The 21,157-nt window shown below is 47.8% G+C and overlaps 1 protein-coding gene across 8 annotated transcripts; it reads right to left on the bottom strand.

Moving 5' to 3' along the window:
• Nucleotides 1-753: 753 nt before the first annotated feature.
• Nucleotides 754-21,057, bottom strand: CGN (cingulin). 8 transcript variants are annotated; one of them, XM_074265400.1, is made up of 21 exons: nucleotides 20,814-21,057; nucleotides 13,491-14,414; nucleotides 12,823-12,923; nucleotides 12,341-12,410; nucleotides 12,147-12,245; nucleotides 11,455-11,594; nucleotides 11,223-11,355; nucleotides 10,715-10,927; nucleotides 9,234-9,382; nucleotides 8,892-9,024; nucleotides 7,732-7,938; nucleotides 7,354-7,560; nucleotides 6,706-6,963; nucleotides 6,039-6,209; nucleotides 5,735-5,896; nucleotides 4,576-4,665; nucleotides 4,054-4,137; nucleotides 3,721-3,839; nucleotides 3,171-3,279; nucleotides 2,833-2,996; nucleotides 754-2,171 (listed from the first exon to the last, which is right to left on the bottom strand). In XM_074265400.1, the coding sequence occupies exons 2-21, from the start codon at nucleotides 14,403-14,405 to the stop codon at nucleotides 2,030-2,032; spliced, it is 3,666 nt and encodes a 1,221-aa protein (XP_074121501.1). In that variant the 5' UTR covers nucleotides 14,406-14,414; nucleotides 20,814-21,057; the 3' UTR covers nucleotides 754-2,029. The 8 variants fall into 8 exon arrangements, with proteins under 8 accessions (XP_074121501.1, XP_074121506.1, XP_074121503.1 ...); XM_074265405.1 differs by having other exon boundaries at nucleotides 12,147-12,242; XM_074265402.1 differs by having other exon boundaries at nucleotides 20,886-21,036.
• Between the last annotated feature and the right edge of the window lie 100 nt (nucleotides 21,058-21,157).

Below are 21,157 nucleotides of genomic sequence, written 5' to 3'. Positions count from 1 at the left end.
TTTCTTCTACTTAAAACGTTATCCCAAAGGAAGAAGAGACCAGAGGTTCCGCTTCCCCATCCACGCACTCTGCTGTTCTAGGCAGGTGACTGCCACACCGGGTCATAGGGTAAGTTAGGGCTCCTAACAGAGCCATGATGACTCTTGGCCTTGGAAGGACTGCAGGTGGCCCCAGGCACATATCTGACAAGTTTGCTGCTGCCACACCCCTGCACTCAGATCTACCAGGTACTCTGGATGATAGCACAGAGATGAGTGGGCACTGGAGATAAGATTGCCCCATGCTGGATGATAAGCTAGATTTTGGGATAACTTCTCTTTTCACAGCAGACAGTTGAACAGGATTAGCAGAAAATCCCAGGCAGGAATTGGGCCTTATGCCAAATAAGAATGGGTGGGGACCCTTTGCACCTGAGAGAAGTATTGGGGAGTTCCCTTTCCCCTTGTCCTGATAGCCCCAGGAAGTGAGAGAACCGGTTCTATTCAGTTCCCTATCAGCCCTATAATTCCTCCCACCCTTACAGAGCCCCTCTATCAACTCCACAACCTCCATGCCTTTTGTACCTCGGATTTAGTGGAGAGTGGGACTGGTTGTACAGCCAGGACTCCTAGGCTCCTCAGGCCCCAGCTCCCTCCTCTCCCTTGCCTTATCATATAAAGCTGTGAAGTCCATTCCAATCTCAACTCCTAGATGTTAAAAGGGTCTCACTTCATAGGAAAACAATCACACAGGAAGATGAGAGGATAGCAAGGTTCGCAATATAAAGGTATATATTTAATTTAAAATAAAATCAAGACGGAAAAAAACGGAGGGAAAGAGATCTGATTTGCCCAACCAACCGAAGTACAAAAATCACAAAGTTACAAGCCATTGATGAGTGTAGTCTTGTTTCCCTCCCCCAGGCTGCCCGGAGATGATTCATGTGGGCTGGGCCTGTCCTAGAAAGCCAAAGGCAGGATGGAAGTCTTTGGTTCCTCCTCCCATTCCATTTTGAAGTCAGAATTCCCAGCTTGAGGCAGAGGAGCTAGCATTCAAAACCAGAGTCCTGAGAAAATAGGGATCCTCGCACCCCCTATTGAGGACATGAGTAGTTCTGTGGGAAGGCTTCAGTAGAACCATTACACCTGAAGAGGCCCTTTGATCTGTGAATCTTTAAAGGTATTTAGACAGCTGGCAGGGTGCCCTGGCCCCAACCAAATTATAACCACACAGCCATCAATGGAAGCCCTGTGAACATAAGAAGTCCTTCCCACAGCACCACGTTACTCTAGCACAGGCCCTTTTCAGTTCTCCTTTTACCAAGAACCAGGAGACTTATCCATCATTTCTGCCCTAAGAGCTTGCCTTGTTTTACCTTCTTAACGAGCCACCTGGGGAACAAGGACAAGCACAAAGACTGAGAGGGAACATGCTGGCTAGATGAGGAGGTTGCGCTTGGAGGAGAACCACTTTGTCTCCTCACCCTAGCTAAGGCACTGAAAGGGAAGAAGCATGCTCTTGGGGAAGGAGAAGTGGTCTCTTGGAGCTGCTGGCTCAAAGAAGGTAAAGGGAAAAAGGAAGGTCTCGAGGCATGGGGGTATCCCAGCGGCCCCCAGGATTGTGCAAAGAAAAGCAGGCAGGACCACGCCAGCGTGTCCATGGCCCATGATATCTCTCTTCTCCCATACCTCCCTACCCAATTAGAAAAAGGATGGGTAAAGGGATCTCATGGGGAATATGTCCCTGAGCCTTAAGATAAAGAGGCTGAAAAAATACAAGTTCTATAGTTTAAATTTCTTAATTCTTTCTGCCCCCCCCCATCTACCCACTCCCACCCAAACTCTATGCTCACATGGAGGGGAGGGGAAGGAAGGGAAAGTCCATTCTACAACCCTGCTCTGGCCCATGCTTAGGTTCCCTCATCACCACCCAGGCCCTCCTTCTAGCAGTATAGTGTTATCTGGGGGACCAGGGAAAGGGAGCCTGAGGCTAGAGGAGGGAAGGACCTTCTCCCCCACCTTGGCCACTAGTCTCCTTGCTGACCACTGGCTAGCAAGAACTAGTTTGGAGGTTACTCTCAGTGAGCAATGATGCAATGGACGAAGGGTCATATATACTGTCAAATTCCTCATCTGAGCTCAGCCCATCATGCTTGAGGGATGCCTCAGCTGCTGATCGAGTAGCCTTGCGCCTGGGGAGAGGGAGAGAGCACAGGAGTCAGGAGAAATGATGCATATGCAGAGTCAAAACCCAATTCCTTAGCCTAAGTCAGCTCAGGCAACAACTAGAGCACAAGTACCTTGGGGAAGACTGTTCCCCCCCCCATTTGTCCTTTTTGTATTCCTAATACCTAACACAGTATCCTGTACATATTTGGCACTTAAATGCTTCTTAAATTGAAAGGGTCTTACTTTTAGAATCTTTTTTAATCTCATCTCAGATCATAAGAATAATAGCTAACATAGGAAAACGGGTTTGCAGAGCACTTTACAAATATTTCATATGATGCTTACAACAGTTCCAGGAGGTTGGTAATCTTAGCCCCATTTTATAGTTGTGAAAATTGAGGTAAAGATTAAGTGATTTGCTAATAAGAGTTTGAAGCAGAAGTTGACCTCAGTTTTACTGAGCCCAGCCCCAGATGCTCTATTTACTGTTAACACCTAGATTCTAGAGATGATCACATATCCAACCAGGGGCCCATCATGCATATAGTCAACCAAGGCCTGAGCTTTCCAATAGAGACTAAGGATCGCTGATCCCTCTTTACAAGGCCAGCAAGAACCCCAGTGCTGACCAGAGCCCATTTGTCTCCGTCATCATCTTCTCCTCTCCACCCCAATGGAACCTACCGGGAATCCTTTTCCAGGGCCTTAACCCGGGCCTGCAACTGATCGTTGATCTCATGCTGCTCTTCTAGCTCCCGTTGGGCCTTCTTCCTCAAACCATCCAGGCGTTCGATTTCCTCTTCTGCCTCATCAACCTGTCGCTTCAGGGCCTTCACCCGCAGGCTCAGCTAGGGAGAGCTCATGAGTCAGAAGAACATCTGCCACCCAGAAGTGGACCCTTCCTCCTCCTCGTCCAACTGATTCAGACCCTCCCCCCTGCCCCCGCCCACTATGACGGGATATGAGGGGATATTCACATATGTTTTATTCACATTTGACTCTTCTACATTCCACATGCATACCTGATCTTTCTGGTCATTTACATGCTGCCTTTCATCATCAATCTGGATGGAAAGCTCCTTAACTCTCCTTTCCAGTTTTCGGTTTGTGGTTTGCAGCAGTGTCTTCTCCCTAAGGGATGAAGGGGATTGCTCATGACTCTGGTTATCACCAGTAAGAGAATTACACAGCACACACACACATCCCTATTCTCTTCTATAACAGCTTCTTTTGGACATAAAAACTAACACTAGACAGAGAAAGCACAGCCATGGGATCTGGAAAGGTATAAGGGAATTAGATACCATAGCTTTAGATATGGATGAGACCTTAAAGAGACCACGGAAACCAACCCCGTCTTTCCACAGATGAAGAAACTGAGGCTTATTGATGAATGAATGTTCAATGAAAGCTCATACCAATTGGCTGATAAATGTTCTAGGCAATATTCAAACCCAGATCTTTCTGACTCCAGGCCAGGTACTGGCCCATCCAGCCACCTCACTACTTTTTGGCTGGTGGTCAACAACAGGCCACAGAAGCAACTCGGGAGAAGCTGATGGTATTTCCTACCTTTCTTCAGCCTGAAGTCGCTCCTGTAGCTCCTGGTTCTGGGACTCCAGCTGAGAGAGGCTGACATTGGGCTTCTGGAAGCCCTCTGAACTGGCCAGTCGGCTCTTCAGATCCTTGTTCTGCGGAAGAAACCAAACCAAATTGGGAAGTCTTTCCTTCTGCCCTGCAGCCAACGGTTGGTTCTCCACTGAACTCATTACAGGGCTAGCCATAAGCCGATGCCATGTAAAATCTTAAAAGGGCTGAGCAGAGTGGACGGCTAGGATTGTTCCCCGTGCCTACCACGCAGTTCAGGCTATCAGTACGCATCCTTCCTCACTACAGCCTTCTCACCTGCCTCTCCAGAGAGATCTTGTCACATTCCAGGTCTTGCCGAATGGATCTCTCCTGCATCAGTTCTCCCCTCAGCTGGTCAATCTGGATTTGGAGTTGGAAAGATTCAAGATGAAGAACAAGGAAAGCCAATGGGACAGAACTCCATTGGTGATGGGGGGCCCTGTTTTTCTGCTGTGGCCTGGGAGTGATGAGGGGCAGGATGGGAAAAAGCAGAACTAGATAAGTTGATTCATTTAATTAACCTCCCAAAGACTACTAGAAAAACCACAAGTAATTGAAAAGCTACCTTCTACTAAAAAGGGAAGAGTCAAGAGTTCAAATTGAACCCCTGCCAGATACTCCTACTCTTACCACACCACGCCATCAAGCCTCCTCTCCCAAAGGGGAACCACACCCCCTCCTGGAGAGTGAGCAGCACAGACACAACTGGAAAGGCTGGGTCAGCATCCCAAGGGGCAGAGGGGCTTTGCTTTAGGACCAGAGATAGGGGGAAAGGAGAGGAAGGCCATGGCCCATCACCTGGTCGCGCCCACGGTTCACTCGATCTGTCAGCAGCTCTACCGTGTTTCTTTCTTCATCAAGCTCTGCCTCCAGGCGGGAGACCTTTTCCTAACAGGGAGATGAGGGGTTAACTCCCTGCCTGAATGGGACCCTGGCCAGGCCCTCCCCCACCTTCCCCCTTCCCAGGCTCTTTCTGTGGCTCAGGAAGTCCTGGCCAGAGCCTCCACACTCAACCTATGGTGACCATCGGATACCATGGAGACAGTGCCCTCTGCTGGCCAGGTAAGTGGCCACAGGAAAGGGAGGGAATGAATGCCATTCCTTTAGGGAACAATGGGAAGACAAGCCCCTAGGGGCCAGATGGGCAATTAGGTAGCTTAAACCAAGGGCAAGTCTTTGTTCACACAAGTGCAACTGGGAAAAGTATCAGGAAAGCTCCAAGTAGATCCAATAATAAACAGAAACCCAACCACAAGGGTGACACTGAGGGATCCACAGGAGGAAGGCCCACATATCTTGGGCAAGAATGTAGTCAGAAGACCAGTGCACTTGTAGGAAGGCCTAGATCTGAAGCCTGGCTCCACTACTTGGGAGCTATGTAACCAGGAGTGAGCCCAAGGCCTCTGAAGCTTAGTTCCTTCATGCACTAATTTTTTATTTTTATTTTGCTTTGGTTCTGTTCTGGACCCAAGATTTCCCTGGTATAGGGAACTCTCTCATAAGAACAATCTCTCTCCTAAAGTAATCAGTATTACAAAGTAAATTGTCATTTATAGTTTTAAGCCAGTTATTTGGGGCACTGAGAGGTCCAGTTGACTACTGGGCAAACAGGTCAGAAGGACTGGAACTCAGGTCTTTCTTACTGACTTCAAGGCCAGCTCTTTTAACAACTAAGCCACACTGACTTATCATAAAGTGGAAATCACTTTTATAGTGCCTACCTCACAGGACTATAGCCTTATATTGTGAGCTACTTAAGGGCAGGGTATTCCCCAGTGCCTGGCACAGAGTAGGCAATTAATAAAAATTTCTGATTCTGATTGGTGTGAAAGACAAAAAACAAAACCTCTCAGTAAACCTTAACAAAACAATATCTAAATGCAGCATTGTTACTATTACTACAGCACTGAAGCTATGAAGTTAAGTGCTTCATCATGGATCCTCCCTCATGGCTCACCTCTAGGTTCTTAAGTTGCCGGACTTTGTCATCCTGGGAACGTTTTTTGCTTTCTGTCTCTTGCTCCAGCCCCTGTAATCTCTGGGCCAGCAGGTCCTTGTCTAACAGGGCTGTATCTCTCTCGGCTTGTAACGTTTGCAGGGCCTGGCGCAGTCGTTGAGCCTGAAGGGAAAGAGAGAAAGGGCCTTCAAAAGTAATCTCCACACCCTGCCAGACACAAGGACTTAGTAACTGCTGCATCCTTCCAAGGATAAGCCTTCTAAATTCTTAGCCCCTTCATTCTCCCAGGCCCTCATGGCTCTACCTCCTCCTGCAGCTGGCCCAGACCTCCGGCTGCCTTCTCCGCCTCACTGGCCCATTCTTTGGCCTGGCGTTGGGCACCTGCCACATCTCGACGTGCTTTCTCCTTGTATTCTTCCAGCTGGGCTTGGAGCTGCCCCAGGGCTCTCTGTGAGTCTTCTCCAATTTTCTCCAACTGAAAAGTGGAGAAAGAACACAAGTTGGGGTGCATCTTTCCTTAATAAATGCCCTAATGCTCTGAGGGCCTTGATTTCTAAGGCTCTCTCCAGAGGCCTCCCCTTCACCAGGGCATCCCCAGATAACTCCTGTATCCAGAACTGTGCCCCAAAGCTAGGCCTTTACTCTCATTTACCAGAATAGACAAGAGGGGCTTTATAAAAAGAAAGGATAATCAAGAAAGCTCTCCTTCACAAAAATGTGCTCCCTCATAGTCTATGAATCCGCCTTTAGAGACTGATTTATTTGGGTGTCAAATAGTTTTCATAATAAATACCCTTGCACGAGGGTTTATCAGCTCTTATGACATCATTCCTGTACAAGAGAAGGGTTTGTAAAAAAGCCCTCCATTTCCTGGCTACATCCTGGGGAGTGAGGGATAGAATACAGCGCCTCCCAAAGTGATGGATGGAAGTCAGGGCCTCTGGGCTAAGCTAGGACTCTTGGTCCCTCACCTCCTTGTTCAGTTTCTCTACAGTCTTATCCAACAAACGTTTCTGCTCTTCCAGCTCAGCCTTATTCCGCCGAAGGATTTCCCGTTGCTTCCCTTCCTCCTCAAGGGCCCTGTTTAATGTCTGTTGCTCCTGCCCCAAGCGAGCAAGACCCCGTTGTGCCTCTTCCAATCGCCCCTCCAGCATCCTCTTTGCCCCAGACAATAATTCTTCCTCTTCCTGGGATGCATTCAGGGCCTTCTCGAGCCGCTGTCTCTCTGCCTGCAGGGAGGGCAGATGGGGGGAACATGGGTAGGTGAGTAGGGCTGGTGGGGCAGGAACAAAACTTGGATTTAACTTGTCTGGAGATTAAGACAGCAGGAGACTTGTGACCCAGGAACTCAATGGAATCGGGCCTGGAAGGACCAGGAGGGAAGCTGAGGAACAGAACAGGTAAGCCAGGACAGGGAAAGAGGCAAACTGAAACAAAGACGCTGGAACATAGAAATTAAAGGCTCAGATATCAAAATCAAGGCAGAAGTAGAGGCTTTGGGGGAAGAAAATCCGACGTGCCTTAAAAAGGCCACAAATCAAGTTATCCAATAGGTAAGGAGAGTTGAAGCTTATGGAGTAATAGAAAGGACAGGGGAAAGCTGAGCAGCATGGACTGACCTCCAGCCGCTGCACCTTGTCCCGAAGTCTAGCCTCCACAGCTTCCCCACCCTCAGCCAAGCTCCGGGCCTCCTTCAGCTGCTGTTCCAGGCCCAAGATCCGCCTTCGGAACTCATCATTCTCTTCTTGGGTTTCACGTAGCGTGGACTCCACTGCCGCCCGCCGCTGCCCCATCATGGCTGCCTCTGCTTCAGCCACGGCCTTGGCCTGGGGAGTAACAGAGGCGGCTCAGAGACTGCCCCAACCCAAACAAGCACACAAAGTTGAGTCATGTTCCCACAAGCCCAAGGCCCCAGAAATATATGCCTGTAAGCACGTGTCTCCTCCTGAGGCTGTTGGGTCTTCCAGATCCCCCAGCCCCTCTCCCACTCCCCTTACCTTGGCAGTCTCTTCATAGTCCTGCCGAAGCTGCTGAAGGGTCTTATGCATCTGTAGCTGCTGCTGCTCAACCCCCTTTCCCCGTTCAGCTTCCTCTCTGAGAATTGCCAGTTCTTGTTCTAGTTCCCGCTCCCGGCTCCTGCCGACGGCTTCCTGACTTTGATGATCCCGCAAGTCCTGAAGTTCCTCCTGTGCCCGCTGCAGTTCCTGGGAGGACAAGAATGTGAGATGTCGAGGAGCAGGGACTAGGAAAGGTCCCTTAATAGCCAGATAGGTACCTAAAAAACCAGAGAAACACTAGGGGGGAACCTAGGATCCAAACAAGTACGGCTTCTGGGTAGTGCTACAATACAAAATCCCCTAGTCAATTAGCCAGCAAGTATTGGATAACTATGTTGCCACTGATAAGTTCCCTGAAAACAGGGAATGCTTCAGTTCCATCACTGATGTCTCCAGAGCATTAGTTTAGTTACTAGTACTTGACAATTATTTGTTTAGGGGCTGATGTGGTCTGCACTGTGCTAGATGCCACAGGGGATTCAAAAGGGATAAAGCACAGATTCCTGTTCTCTAGTAATTTGCTGATAAATGGCTCCAGATAATCCTATGCTGAGTAGAATATTGTCTGAAAGTTCCATTTCACAGAAAGAAGATAATCCTGAGGAAGGCTTCCTGGAAAAGGTGGGTCTTAAAAGAGGGATAGGATTAGCTGAAGGAGAGGATGCTAAACAAGAAGAATTCATAACTGACAAGAGAGCTTGGTGCAGTGGTTAGAGATGGCCAAGAGTCAGGAATCCTCGGTCCTTGAATCTTGTGTTCAATTCCTGCCTCTGACTCAAATTAAGCTAAGTCACAAACTCTTGGTGTCTCAGGCAGTTCTGAGTTCCAGATCTAAATTTATAATCCATTACATGAATGAAGTCATAAGGCTGGATCAAAAAGAAAAGTGACAAATAGTAAAAAGACCAATCCCGTTGGATCCTAGGATTCATGCAGAGATGCAATGAAAAAGAGAAAGTCAGATGTATCCAATAGGTACAGAGGGAAAAGAACCTTCACTATGCACCAAAGAAAACCTGAAGCCACTGAGTTGCTGGAGCGAGTAGATATCCTAAGGACTCATCATTTCTGGTCTTTATGCTCCTATTCCTGTCTGGTACCTTTTTGAGGCTTTCAACCTGGCGACTATCACCAGCACTGGCTCGGGCCAGCTCTAGATCCTTCTGTAGAGCCCCAATCTGTTCCCTGAGTTCTTCCTCCAGATCTTCTTTCTCCAAGCGAAGCTGTAACAACCTATATCCCAGAAGGAGGAAAGAGAATGAAAATGGAGGTACTTTGGCTCTCCCACCCGGTAGAGACAGAGGCTCCCTCCCTCTCCCTTCTATCTGCATCCCAAATGCCTTCCCACAGAATCTGGGTGGGGAAAAGACAATGGGGATTTTATTTTTGGAACCCAGATAGAAATATCAATCAGACAATTGCAAGTCAGGGGTGTAACTCACTCCTGCTTGGTTCCACGGAGCTCTTCTTTGTTTTTCTGGAACATGCCTTGCCAGTGCCCGGTCTCCTCAGCACTCTCCTGGAGTTCTCTCTCTAGGCCCCGTATGAGGGCTGACACTTTCTGCCTTTCTGCCTCCAGGGTGGCCTGATCCTGGCAGAAGTTAGAAAGAGGGGACAGAAAGCTGAGTCCCAAAGAAGCTCTGCTCGGTGCAGGAGGGAGGCAGGGAGGATGATGCCGAAGTTCTTTCTATACTGGTGCTCTCTGCTGTAACACCAGACCTTCAAGAGGATGTTCTTTCCTTCAAATCATCTTCCACTCCTTCCAAATCCTGTTTAAAAATTGGCTCCTCCAGGAAGTTTCCTGCATTTAACATTCTTTCACAAAAGTGGTTGCTGCACATCCCAGAATACTCTATATTTTAGTAACTATTATCTGTTTCTTGACCACTGTTTGTTCCCTCATCCTGCAAGACCAATTCTATAAACCTGTCAAAGAGTTGAGTCCAGGCCCCTCAGGCTCATTGTCCCTTGGTGTTTCCCAAAAGCTCAGGTGCTATGTTATTTTATATATATAAGCAGCAATGGCCTTCTTCCCTATACCTACAAGTAGGAGCAAATACCTTTTTTTTCCCCCTATGCTCTCAGGAGACAACTCAGAAAGACAAACCCAGCTTAGAGCATCATTCCTCCCAGAAGCTTGTACATTTGAACAGGGATTTCTGGATAACCCTAGTGGGTAGGAAAAGGCTTGAGCACAATGGGACCTTCCCAGTGTGCACCTGAAGATACCTCCTGGAAACAGGCAGTCACCTGCATGTAAGGCTGGCCACTGTGAATTATGTCTCTTTTGAGATTGAGAGGTCAGGAAAAACAAGGGCAGTATCATCTCTCTTCCTCAGGATCATTCCCCATGGATGCCTGGCAATAGCAGACCCTATCAATAATGTTGATTTTTTTTTTCAAATTAACCAAGTTTTATCTATTTTATTTATTTTTCATAAAATCAGCTCCTAGTTTTAGTTGTCATTTCAATGTTTTCCTTACTTTCAATTTTATTTATCTCCTTTGATTTTCAGGATTTCCAACTTGGTGTTTAATTGGGGATTTTTATTGTTTTGCTAATTTTTTTAAGTTGCATGCCCATTTCATTGATTTGCTCTTTCTCTATTTTAATGATATAAACAATTAGAAATATAATTTTCCCCACAAGTACTGCTTTGGCAGAATCCAATAAATTTTGACATAGTCTCACTGTTGTCCTTCTCTTTAATGAAATTGTTGACTCTTTCTATGATTTGTTCTTTGACCCACTCATTCTTTAGGATTACTTCATTTTGTTGATTTATTAACAAGTGACAAGATCATGGACTCGAGCAATCCCCGAGTTTCTTTCACTTCTAGTTCTCCCTATGGGATACTGTGACTGAACACAAAATCCAAAAATCCCTGTCTCCATGTAACCAACCACAGCCATCCCACATACTTGGGAGGCATCCTTCACACTCCGGCGCAGCTGATCCACATCCTGTTGGCACTGCTGCCGGACCCGCTCCACCTCCTGGTCCCGAGAGGCCACCTCCTCCTTCAGCACCCCCTTCAAAGCCGTCAGTTCGCGCTCCCGCTGCCGGAGCTGTTCCTCTTGCCGCTGTTTCCCTTCCAGTACTTCCTCCAATAACTCCCTGGTCTCTAGCAGGTCCTGAGGCGCATCAGACAAGGGACTGTTCTTAGAAGTCAGGAACTGAATTTCACCATTTCCACATCACTTTTTGGTTAGTGTATGAGGAAACAGAAATTAAGAACCATTCTCTAGAGTCTCCCCTTTCTGAAGCTTGAAGAGCAAGAGGCACCCAACTTTTAAAGGCTCATCATTTGGCTTCTGGAGCCAAGCCACAGATGGCTGGGCTCTGCAGCCTAGTCCCTCTTCCCAAGTGAACCCTGTTTGTTACAGCCCTGAAGATAGGTACTAAGGAGCCATCCCTCCTTCTTTGTACCTTCAACAGGGCCTCCTTTCCAGCCTCGGAGTTCTGTTCCTGCTTTAGCCTATCTTGCACTTCTTTCAGCTGGTCCTCAAGCCCGTGCCGTAGCCGTTCACCCTGATCCAGCAGGAGCTTCATGTCCTGGAGCCTGGTGGCAAAGGCAGTGCAAACCATCAGTCCCCTTCTAGACAATCCCTGGGCCTCCGAAGCCCCAGACACCCTCCCACCTTCCCCGGGTCCTACTCACTCCTGGGCGCTACGCTGCGTCTCTGCCTTCTTCCTTTCTAGTCTCTCCTGCAGGCGCAGACACTCCTCCACCTTCTCCTCCAGCTGCCGTTCCAGCCCGAGTCGGGAGGGCTCACGAGAGTGCTCCAGCTTCTGTCGTTTCTGGAAGAAGAGAGGATGGGGACGGAGGGGGACCCTCCAGGGAGATGGGATGGAAACAGCATCAGCTGTCATGATTCCTCCCTCATTTTTTAGCTTGTTAGCAAGAGAGTTGTTGGGGTTTAAACCCTTTCTCCTCTTCTGCTTCTAATGACTTAAGAGTTCCCTTCTGCTGTTCCAAGAACACCAATCATTTCATTTTCCTCATTTTTCCTTCCTTTTCTCCTTCCCAAATTATTTCTCTCCAGCAGAGCTAGGTGGTGCTATTGAGCACAAAACACTAGACATGAAATCAGGAAGACCTAAGTTTAAAACCTACATCAGCCACTTAATAGCTGTGGGACCCAAGGAAAGTAATTTTCTGTCTGCCTCAGGTTCCTCAACTATAAAATGGGGATTTTAGCGGCACCTTTCTCTTGGGATCACATAATAGGGATAATAATAGCACCTACTTGATAGGATCAAATTAAAAACAGGACATAATGTAAAGTGCTTTGGAAACCTGAATGTGCTGTAGGAATATTACCTATTGCTACGAGTAGCCTGTTCACTCACCTTTACCTCCTCATCCAGCTTTTGCTGCAGCTCATCTACCTTCTGAACCAGCCCACGATGTACGGCCACGGACTGGGACACATTGGGAGGGTTTACCTGCTAGGGACAGGGAGGAAAGATAACTCTCATTTCAAACCCCGTGGTGCTTCTGCATGGCGCTTCTTCATGTTTTTTACCCTAAGGTACCCACTCACCGCTAGGGCCTGCATCTGTTCCAAAACCAGGCTGACCTTCCTCTTCACAGACGCTTCACTTTCTGAACTCCTGTGGGAGAGGTACAAAGTAAGGGGCTGAAAGAAAGGAGTAGTAAAGAATGATCAAAGGAAAGGTGGAGGGAAGGAGAGGGAGATGGAGGAAGAGAGGGGAAGACAGAGAAAGAGATGAGCGACAGAGGCAGAAAGAGACAAAGAAGGGGGAAAGAGAGAGTGACAGAGGCAGAGAGAAGAGAGCAACAGACAGAGACAAAGATAGATAGAAAGAGAGAGACAAAGAGGCAGAGAAAAGGGAGAAAGAGAGAGTGACAGAGGCGGAGAGAAGAGAGCAACAGACAGGGACAGAGATAGACAGAGAGAGAGACAGGCAGAAAAAGACAGAGAAAGAGAGCGCACACCCTTCCCTCCTGCCCCAGGACTCTAGTTTCCACTCTGCCTTTGGTAACTCTCTCCCTTAAACTTACCCTTCTCGTAGGATACTATAGATGGTCGCTTTAGCATGATCAGCACTGCCAGGGGTCGTGGCTTCCTGCTGGTCCCTCAAAAGGTCTGGGGTTGACTTGAACTGTAAAGACCAAACAGAGCAAGACAGAGGAGTCATGGAAGGAGAGACACAAGGTGGCATAGACAGAGATGAGGAAGGTGGGAGCCCTGCCAAACTGGGATAGAAAGCAGATAAGCCAGCTTAGATTTAAGATAATGAAGGATTGCTACTGGGAACTTGAGGAAGAGGCTTGAAGAGGAATGTCTGGACAAGCTATGCTTGCTTGCTGTGTTTTTTCCTAACCCGAGGTAAACTATTTATGGACGAGTAAAATATTTTGGACAGACTGCTCTGCTTTCTGAAGGCTTGATAAAAATGCTCTCAGTAGAGGAGCAGGGATGGGAGGTCAGAAAGGAGGAGCCAGGGGTATAAATGGACTAGAATTCAGGGATAAAGGAGGCAGAGTAATAGGAAGGTTTTAAATGTTTCCAGGAGGACCCTTAATATTAAAAGTTTTAAGGACACGAAACTGAGAAACCCTGTTCCCTAACAGTTATACTAGATAAACGGTTACTCCTAGTATTCTGGCTTGAAGAGGGAACCTGGGAGAAGATAAGGGTTAGGTGGTGGTAGGCTGGGGAAACTCACCTGCATTAGGGAAGGGTCCCGGGCCCTTCCCCGTGGCTCCTCAAAGCTCTGCAACACCCATTCTTGGGTCTGTCGGGATCGGCTGATGACATTTGTTGGGGCTTGACCCTGATTTAGACCACTCATCATACTGGGTGGCTTCGAGTTAGGGGAGGAGGAGTTGCTGAAGTTCCGATCCTGGTCCCGACTCCGGTCCCGGTCCTGATTCCGGTCCCGGTCCTGATTCCGGTCCCGTTCCTCCGTTGTATCTCGAGGTGCATGGCTATCTAAGCTCTGACTCCGCTTCCGGTGTTCAGTGGACAGCCGGACACGGTGGCCAGTCCGGCCCCTCGTTTGGGAGCCTCGGCTGTCAAACTTGTTAATGAGCGAATCCACGGAGGAGAGGGGTGCCGTGTCAATGGCACTCGCAGGAGGACCATCCGGAGAGGTTAGTTCTAACAGGCTGCCAGTAAGGGCACCTGGGCCCGCAGGAGCCGAATCCAACAGGGAGGCATGGGAACGGGAGCGCTGAAGCTTGTTCTTTTGCTCAGCTCCAGGCTCCTCATCAGAGGTACTGCCCTGGGAATAGGAGCCAAAAAACCTCCGAGGTGAGCCATAGGGATTTTCGGGAAGCTCCGAGTCTGAGCTCAGTGAGTCAGGGGCGCCTCTGCTGCCGTTCCCCTTGATCTGTACCCCAAAGGAATCACCGCCCTTCTCCCCACTGTTGAGCACCACAAAGGGCTGTCCGGCAATGCCTTGCACCCTGACTGCCACACCGTAAGAACTAGCTCTGGAGTCCTTGGCGGGGCGACGACCACCCCGGCGGAAGGTGGCTGCCTGAGTGTTATCAGCTGACTCTGTAATGAATCGGATCTGCACACCATGGTCCACTGGCGCCCGGGGCTCTGCTACAGCTGTTGCCCGCTCCATGTACATGAGGGGATCCTGGAGGACAGAAAACAAGTATTAAATAAACAAAATCATCCCCTTTTTATGCCTCGGATTTTTCCTGAGCCAGAAGAATTGAAAACAAAACTCAAAAGTCTTCATCTTTTCATCCCCCCACGCCCCAATCTGAGTTATAACTTTAGCTCTAATGTCTCATTGGCCTCCAGTAGCTGGGTTATGGAAGAACAGCACAGTACAACGAATAGAAAAAGTGAGGGGCAGCTAAATGGGACAGTGGCTTGAGCACCAGCCCTGAAGTCAAGAGGACCCGAGTTCAAATCCAGCCTCAAACACTTAACACTTCCTAGCTGTGTGACCCTGGGCAAATCATTGAACCCCGATTGCCTTAGCAAAAAAAAAAAAAAAAAAAAAGAAAGAAAAGAAAGAAAAAGGTAGACTCAGACTGAAACCCCACCTACGTCAGAATACATTTCGATTTTGCAAAGTCACTTAATCTCCAAGTAACATCTAAAACTTTGTTACAGAAAAGTTCCTTTCACCAAAGAATGAGAAGACCAGTTCCGATCTCTTAAGGGAAGCACGTCAGCTATCTACTTCTGCTACAGTCACTGAATCAGAGAAGGAAAAGCTATAAAACTGAGCTCTTGGTATATGGATCACTTCTTTCCTAAAGTATTCTCATCTTAGATAAAGACCCTCTTCCCCCAACAGCAAGTCTGACACCTCATTTGGCAGCCCTAGCTAGCCATCTCCCAGGAGATATTTAGAAAGGAATTCATTCAATCAACTAACTTCTACTTATCGAACATATAGCGTACAAAGAACTGAGCTAATAATAAGAGCTTTTAGAGTTCTTGAAAGTTTTACAAAGTACTTTGTGCACATTCATGCTTGGAAAGGCTTAGAAAGCCCTGGCTACCAGCCTGGCTACATAAGTAGTTTTCAGAGGTAGGATCAGAATGGAGGTCTCTGCAAACTTCTTGAGATCCACCAAAGCTGCCTTTCCAAGCAGGTCCCTCCAAGAACCAATGGGAAAGATACCATTTATATACAATAACCATACTGCAAAAGAGACTATAATGGTGAGTGAGCAGGCAAACAAATCGGGAGTTAAGATGTCCACTCCCTGGGACTGAGAGCGATCCCTTCTTTCCTTTAAGGCAGTGAGAGGAACATTCCTGGTATGTGCTGGCAGAGAGAGTCTGGGGGAGGGTGAAAAGGAAGGGAGTTTCTTTTCTAGGTGCACAAAGAAATCCAGCTCTTCCAGCTCTTATGTTAATCTCCACCATGGACCAGGACCAAGCTGGAGGAGAGGCACTAATATACCAGACCCAAATGCAAAAACAAACACCCATTAAACTTTTCTAGCTTGGAACCCAGCTCCGGGGAGACTTGGCACTAGCCCCCAAACTCATGTCAGGAGCCTTCAGAATAGGGTGGGGTCAAAGCTCGGTCAGAGAAAGTGAGGAGGGAGCTCAGCTCCAGAAAGGAATTAGGCTAAGAACAACTGCCGTCCTGAAAATGGGAGAAAGGGAGTCTCCTTACACTTCTGCTAGTCTGACAAGCTTAGGTTTGAGGGCAAATTCAAACTAGCAGGAAAACTAAAAAACACCACTGATTTATCCCATTACTAACCAAACTGAGCCATCCAAAGAGCAATAAACATCAAAAAAAAAAAAAAAAAAAAAAGATCTTTTTGTTTCTGGGGAAGGGGAGAAGTGTTTAATGATCAGAAGTTGAACTTAAGAGTGAGGTTCTTTTCCCAGTGGTCATATAGGAAACTGAGGAGTACGTGGCTTCTGCTTTTATTCTCTTGTATGCTGAGAAGGAGCATTGGAACAAGAGAAAAGTAAGGGGTAAAATATGAAAAGAAAACAAAGGCGATCAAACTGAAAACCCCAATTTATTAACTCAGCTCTCCAAAGGAGCACCATCACTGGGTCAAAATCTCATCTAGCACATGTGCGTCCACACACACTAGAGAAGAGCCAAGTCTGTCCTTCTGGGGATCCCAAGCTTAGTGAAGTTAAGTAGTCAAAAGCAACTCTGAAGCATTTATTAGGTACTTACTGTATACTAGTGATTACCATCTATGCTACTTGATGGAAATACAAAGGCAGAAGCATAGTCCTTGCCCAAAAATGAGTTTACACATCAATGGAAGCCACAACATACAAATAACTATGTACATAAATAATGGTAGTTAGCTGGCAAACAGATGGCCTGGAGTCAGAAAGCCCCAAGTTCAAATCTAGCCTCAATTACTAACTATGTGACCCTGAGCAAGTGACTTTACCCTGTGCCTTAGTTTTCTCATCTGTAAAATGAGCTAGAAAAGGAAATGGCAAATCACTCCAGTATCCTTGCCAAGAAAACCCCAAATGGGGTCACAAAAAGCCAGATACAAGGGAAACAATTTGTTAACAATAAACATCGAAGAGATGGAAAGTATAAATTGGAGGTATCTCAGAGGGAAGGATCAGCAATGAGCGGGTGGGGAAGATGTCCTGCAGTAGGTAGAATTTGAGTCATGGCACGAAGGCAGTTAGGAGGTGGAGGTGAGCGCATCCTAGGCATGGGATAAGAGCCTGTGAAAAGGCGAAGCATCCGGAATGAGGCTTGTGCCCAGAGCAAGATGGCCCGTGCTGCCAGATCAGAGACTACATGGAAGGAAATAGTGTAAGACCGGGAAGGTAGGAGGGAGACCTAATTGGAAAGGGCTTTCAAAATCAAACAAGATTTTGAATTTGATCAAGGAGGTAAAAGAACTACTGGAGTTTACTGAATATGGGGGTGGGATGACACTATCAGATTGATCATGTTGGCAAGTGAGTGGACTGGAGAGGAACTGGAGGCAAGGAGGGCGATCAAAAAGCCACTGAATGATGTATGTATGAAATGCTGAGGGCTCCCATTAGGGCAGCAGTGATGTCAGACAAGAGGCGATAGCTACAAGAAGAGATCCCAAAGGCAGAACAGAGAGCACTCAAACTAGACATCTAGTGTGGCTGAGAGCAAAGAGTTAAAGATATTCTTACCTGGCTGGCAAGGGGGTGGTGCCCTCCACAGTAAAAGTGGGAGAGAGGGGAGGATTTGGCGGGGCTAAGGCTACTGAATTCAGTTTTTCTAGGCTCCTGTCATTCGCATCTTTGGATCTAGCAGAAGCAAACTATACCTATGCTTCTGGAAATCAAAAAAAATGACTTATTAGGGCTGCTGTGCATTAATGAGGCAGCTACCAATTGCCCAGATTCAGGTCAGTAACTTTCCTGGACTGGGCAAGGAAAGGGGGCCACCCAACCTTCCGGGAGGTCCGAACAAGCCCAGCCCCTCCAGTTCAGTCATCTGGGCTCATGGCATGTAATCATCTGATTGTCAGTCAGGGGACAGGAGGATTGGAGGGATAGTTCAGAGGAGGTCAGAAAGAAAGGCTTTAAATCATTCAAGGTGGAAAACCCGAAACCTACACGCCTACTGTTACACAGCCGTGAGGGCGGAGCCGCCGCCGACCAGGGCAGACTCTGGGGCCTTGTGCAATCCCCTAGAGCCAAGTAAACAGTACATCGACCCATAACATGGAATCCAGGTGCTTCCCCAGCCCAGATCCCACCTAAATTCTTCCCCTGCTTAGACTTTTCGAAGACAAAAGGTCTCTCCTCACCAGCTACATACTCTCCAGGAACAAGTCTCAAAGTCAATCTCACTCTGTCATTTCTGCTTACAAGGAAGGGGAATAAATGAAACTGCTTTAGACTACTTCCATCGTTACTCATTAGCTTGCCCTGCCCCAATTCCTTCACCCCAGCCCAGTGGCAGGAGTCCAGCACCCAGGGAGGGAGTGACAATGTCCCTGGACTCTAGGCAGGAAGGCCCGGTTTACAGGAAAATTAAAGGTAAGGTTGAAGCCCATAGGGAGCAAGCTTCTGGCCTTATGGATACAGAGATTGAGATGTCAAAGGATGATAGGTGTCTGATTCTGATCTTTTTGCTCACCCTTGGGACATGAAGAGGCCATAGGGACATGAAGATTCCTCACATTTAGGCCAAGTGCCAAAATCTCATAAAGTGTGAGTGGCCTGTGACAGAACGATGAGAAAACGCTGAAACTGGAGAGCCAGGCTAGAATTGCTTGGCCACTAGGTAAGAAAAAAAAATAACAACACAATGAGGAACTGGGCCCCTGCAAACTTGATGAACTGGTTTGGAAAACAAGATAAAGGGGGAGGGACATGTGGAATACATAGGAAGCTGGGGAAGCAAAAGGGAAAAAGTCCAGACAACATGCAGAGTAAGTGGGGGAAGGAGCCTGGGCAAATGCTCTGTCTAGCTGACATATAAGGCAGGAAGTAAAGAGAGAATAAGGCCGGAAAGGGTGAAGCTGGAAGAACTGAGTATCACAGTATTTGACAAGAGATCGATTCTCTTCCCAAATCCTTTAATATGACTCTTAAGTTGCCTTCCTACTCCATTAGTGAGCTGGACAGAATTCCTTTCGGCAGAATCCCAGAATTGTTGAATTTTCAGCTGGAAGAGCCTTTAAAAATCTTCTAATCCAATCACTCCTATTTTACAGATAAGGAAACCAAGGCCAGGGACATAAAATGTTTTCTCCAACATCATATAGATCGAGTAGCAAGAATGAGATTGTCCGGAGTAATTTTTTTTTCTCTCTAGACCCATAATGCCTCCATAAAGTCAAGGATGTTAGAAGAGTGCCCAGGCCAGAAAACAGAAGGTAGACATAAACCTGCCAGGTAATTCTCTGGACCACAGACTATTCACCATGGTGAAATAGAAGAGGCAGGAGTGTTGGCAGCTTGACTCCAAAATAGCGGTTACTAATTACTTCCAAATTAAAGCAACTTTCCTGAGGCAAGGCTTCAAAGCAATCAAGCTGAGGCTGAATCTGAGTTTTCTTATTCATCACTTCATAAAATTAAACTTGGGACTCTTCAGCAGCTTAACAGAGATATTAGATTTCTCTTATCCTCACAATTTATGATTATTAAACTCCTGAATGTTCTTCAGCTTTAGCAGTGTATATAATCTATCCAACCAAGCAGCACAATTAGATAAATATTGATGCTTGAGACCAGGAATCTCACAAATGAAGGACTGTAAATACTTCCTGCAAATCAGAGTAGGGCAATTGGTACCCTAATACTAAGAGTTTTACCTAGCAGATGAGCCCAGAAACAATGAAGACAGTAAGAAAGGGAAAAAATCTCCATCTACTAGGTGTTCACCCTCACATGTGTTCCCAGGGAAAACTCCCCCCAAAAGGAACAGCCCTAGATCTGGAGTCAAAAGAGCTGAATATGAATTCTGGTTCTGCCCCCTCTGTGGCAGTTTCCTCATCTGTAAGAGGAAAGGGCTACACTAGATCAAAGGTTTTGAGTCTTTTTGCTTCATGGTTTTTAGCAATCTAGTGAAACTTAGGGATCATTTCTCTCAGGACCAGTGTTTTTTAAAGCACAGAAAAAACACATAGGATTATAAAGGAAATCAATCAATATTAAAATACAGTTATCAATGTTTTTTAAGTTCCCAGACCCTCTAAGAAGAATCCCTGGACCAGGAAATCTCCAGTGTCCCATCTAGAACTAATTCTACGGTCTATAAATGATGTAGGCTGCTCTCGTGGTCGGGAGATCTCGGGAAAACAAAGCTGAGGAAGATTTGGACAGATATGGAAGGGGACAAGACTAGGGACTTTAGTATGACAGCGGTATTGCTTCTCTTTCGGACATCCCTTAACTTACCTTCCTGTTCTACCAGTGACCTTGACAACATCCTTTCTGAATGAAGGAATCACAAAAATCACTGACTTTTCGGCTAGAAGAGTTCTTACCGTCCAATCATCTTTAATTGACAGATGAGGAAACTTAAGACAGAAACTCAAAATCTAAAACGGCTTTCCTCCCAGATAGAGACGGGGACAAAAAGGTTACCATCCCCTCGTTGGAGGTCTCAGGGTCCCCTATTTGCATCTATGTAGCTGGTGGAGATTTCGGAGTGGCCGGGAGAGGGGGAAATAGCCGAGCCATCGCACCGGAAAGGGGGGAGGACGAGCCAGCAGCCACGTCCAGGGAGCGGGGCTGCACACCCGGAGCTGTCTTGGGTCCTCCCCATTCTAACTTCCCGTCCTCGTTTTTGAACCCCCAGAGTTCCTCTACCGGCTCCCAAAGTCAAGAGAAATCGAGTCCCTAGGAGACTCTTCCACGCCCGAGGCGAATCCTGGCCCCCCAGGCGCCCTTACCTGGCACCTGCCCAAGGCCCTGCCCGGTCCCCTCGCGCAGGGAGAGTAGTGGACAAGGCCCTCCGATTAGTTGCATTTCCCAGGTTCCAGCTCGGAACCCTAGCCGCAGCGAATAACATCGCCGGCGCACCTGCCCAGCCCTTGCCCAGTGCTCCCCAACCTGCCTTCCTCCGCACCTGAGTGTCCCCCGAGAGGGATGGGATCAGATTACCGGTGCTGCCCGCTTCGGGCTCTCCCTGGTCACTCACCCCCGGCCCTGCCCGGCCTGGCTCTGATCGTCTGCTGGGCGCTTTCGCTCCGGCTGGCCTGGGCTGGCCTGGCCTGGGCTGGGCTGGGTTGGGCTGGGCTGCAGGATGGCACGCGCGGCTCCGCTGCTCTCCCCCTTCTTCCTCCCTCCACCCCCCTCCCCTACCTCTCCAACCTGTTACTCCCTTCCCCCGAACTCCGCCCCTTCCCCGCCTCCATTGGCCCATCACCGCCCCGCCCCGCCCTGCGCTTCCGAGGATTGGCCCGTGAATCC

The sequence above is a fragment of the Sminthopsis crassicaudata genome, chromosome 4 (assembly GCF_048593235.1).
Source record: "Sminthopsis crassicaudata isolate SCR6 chromosome 4, ASM4859323v1, whole genome shotgun sequence".
NCBI lineage: Eukaryota > Metazoa > Chordata > Mammalia > Dasyuromorphia > Dasyuridae > Sminthopsis > Sminthopsis crassicaudata.
The sequence above is the reverse complement of the archived record's forward strand: the minus strand, read 5'-3'. Positions and strand labels throughout refer to the sequence as shown.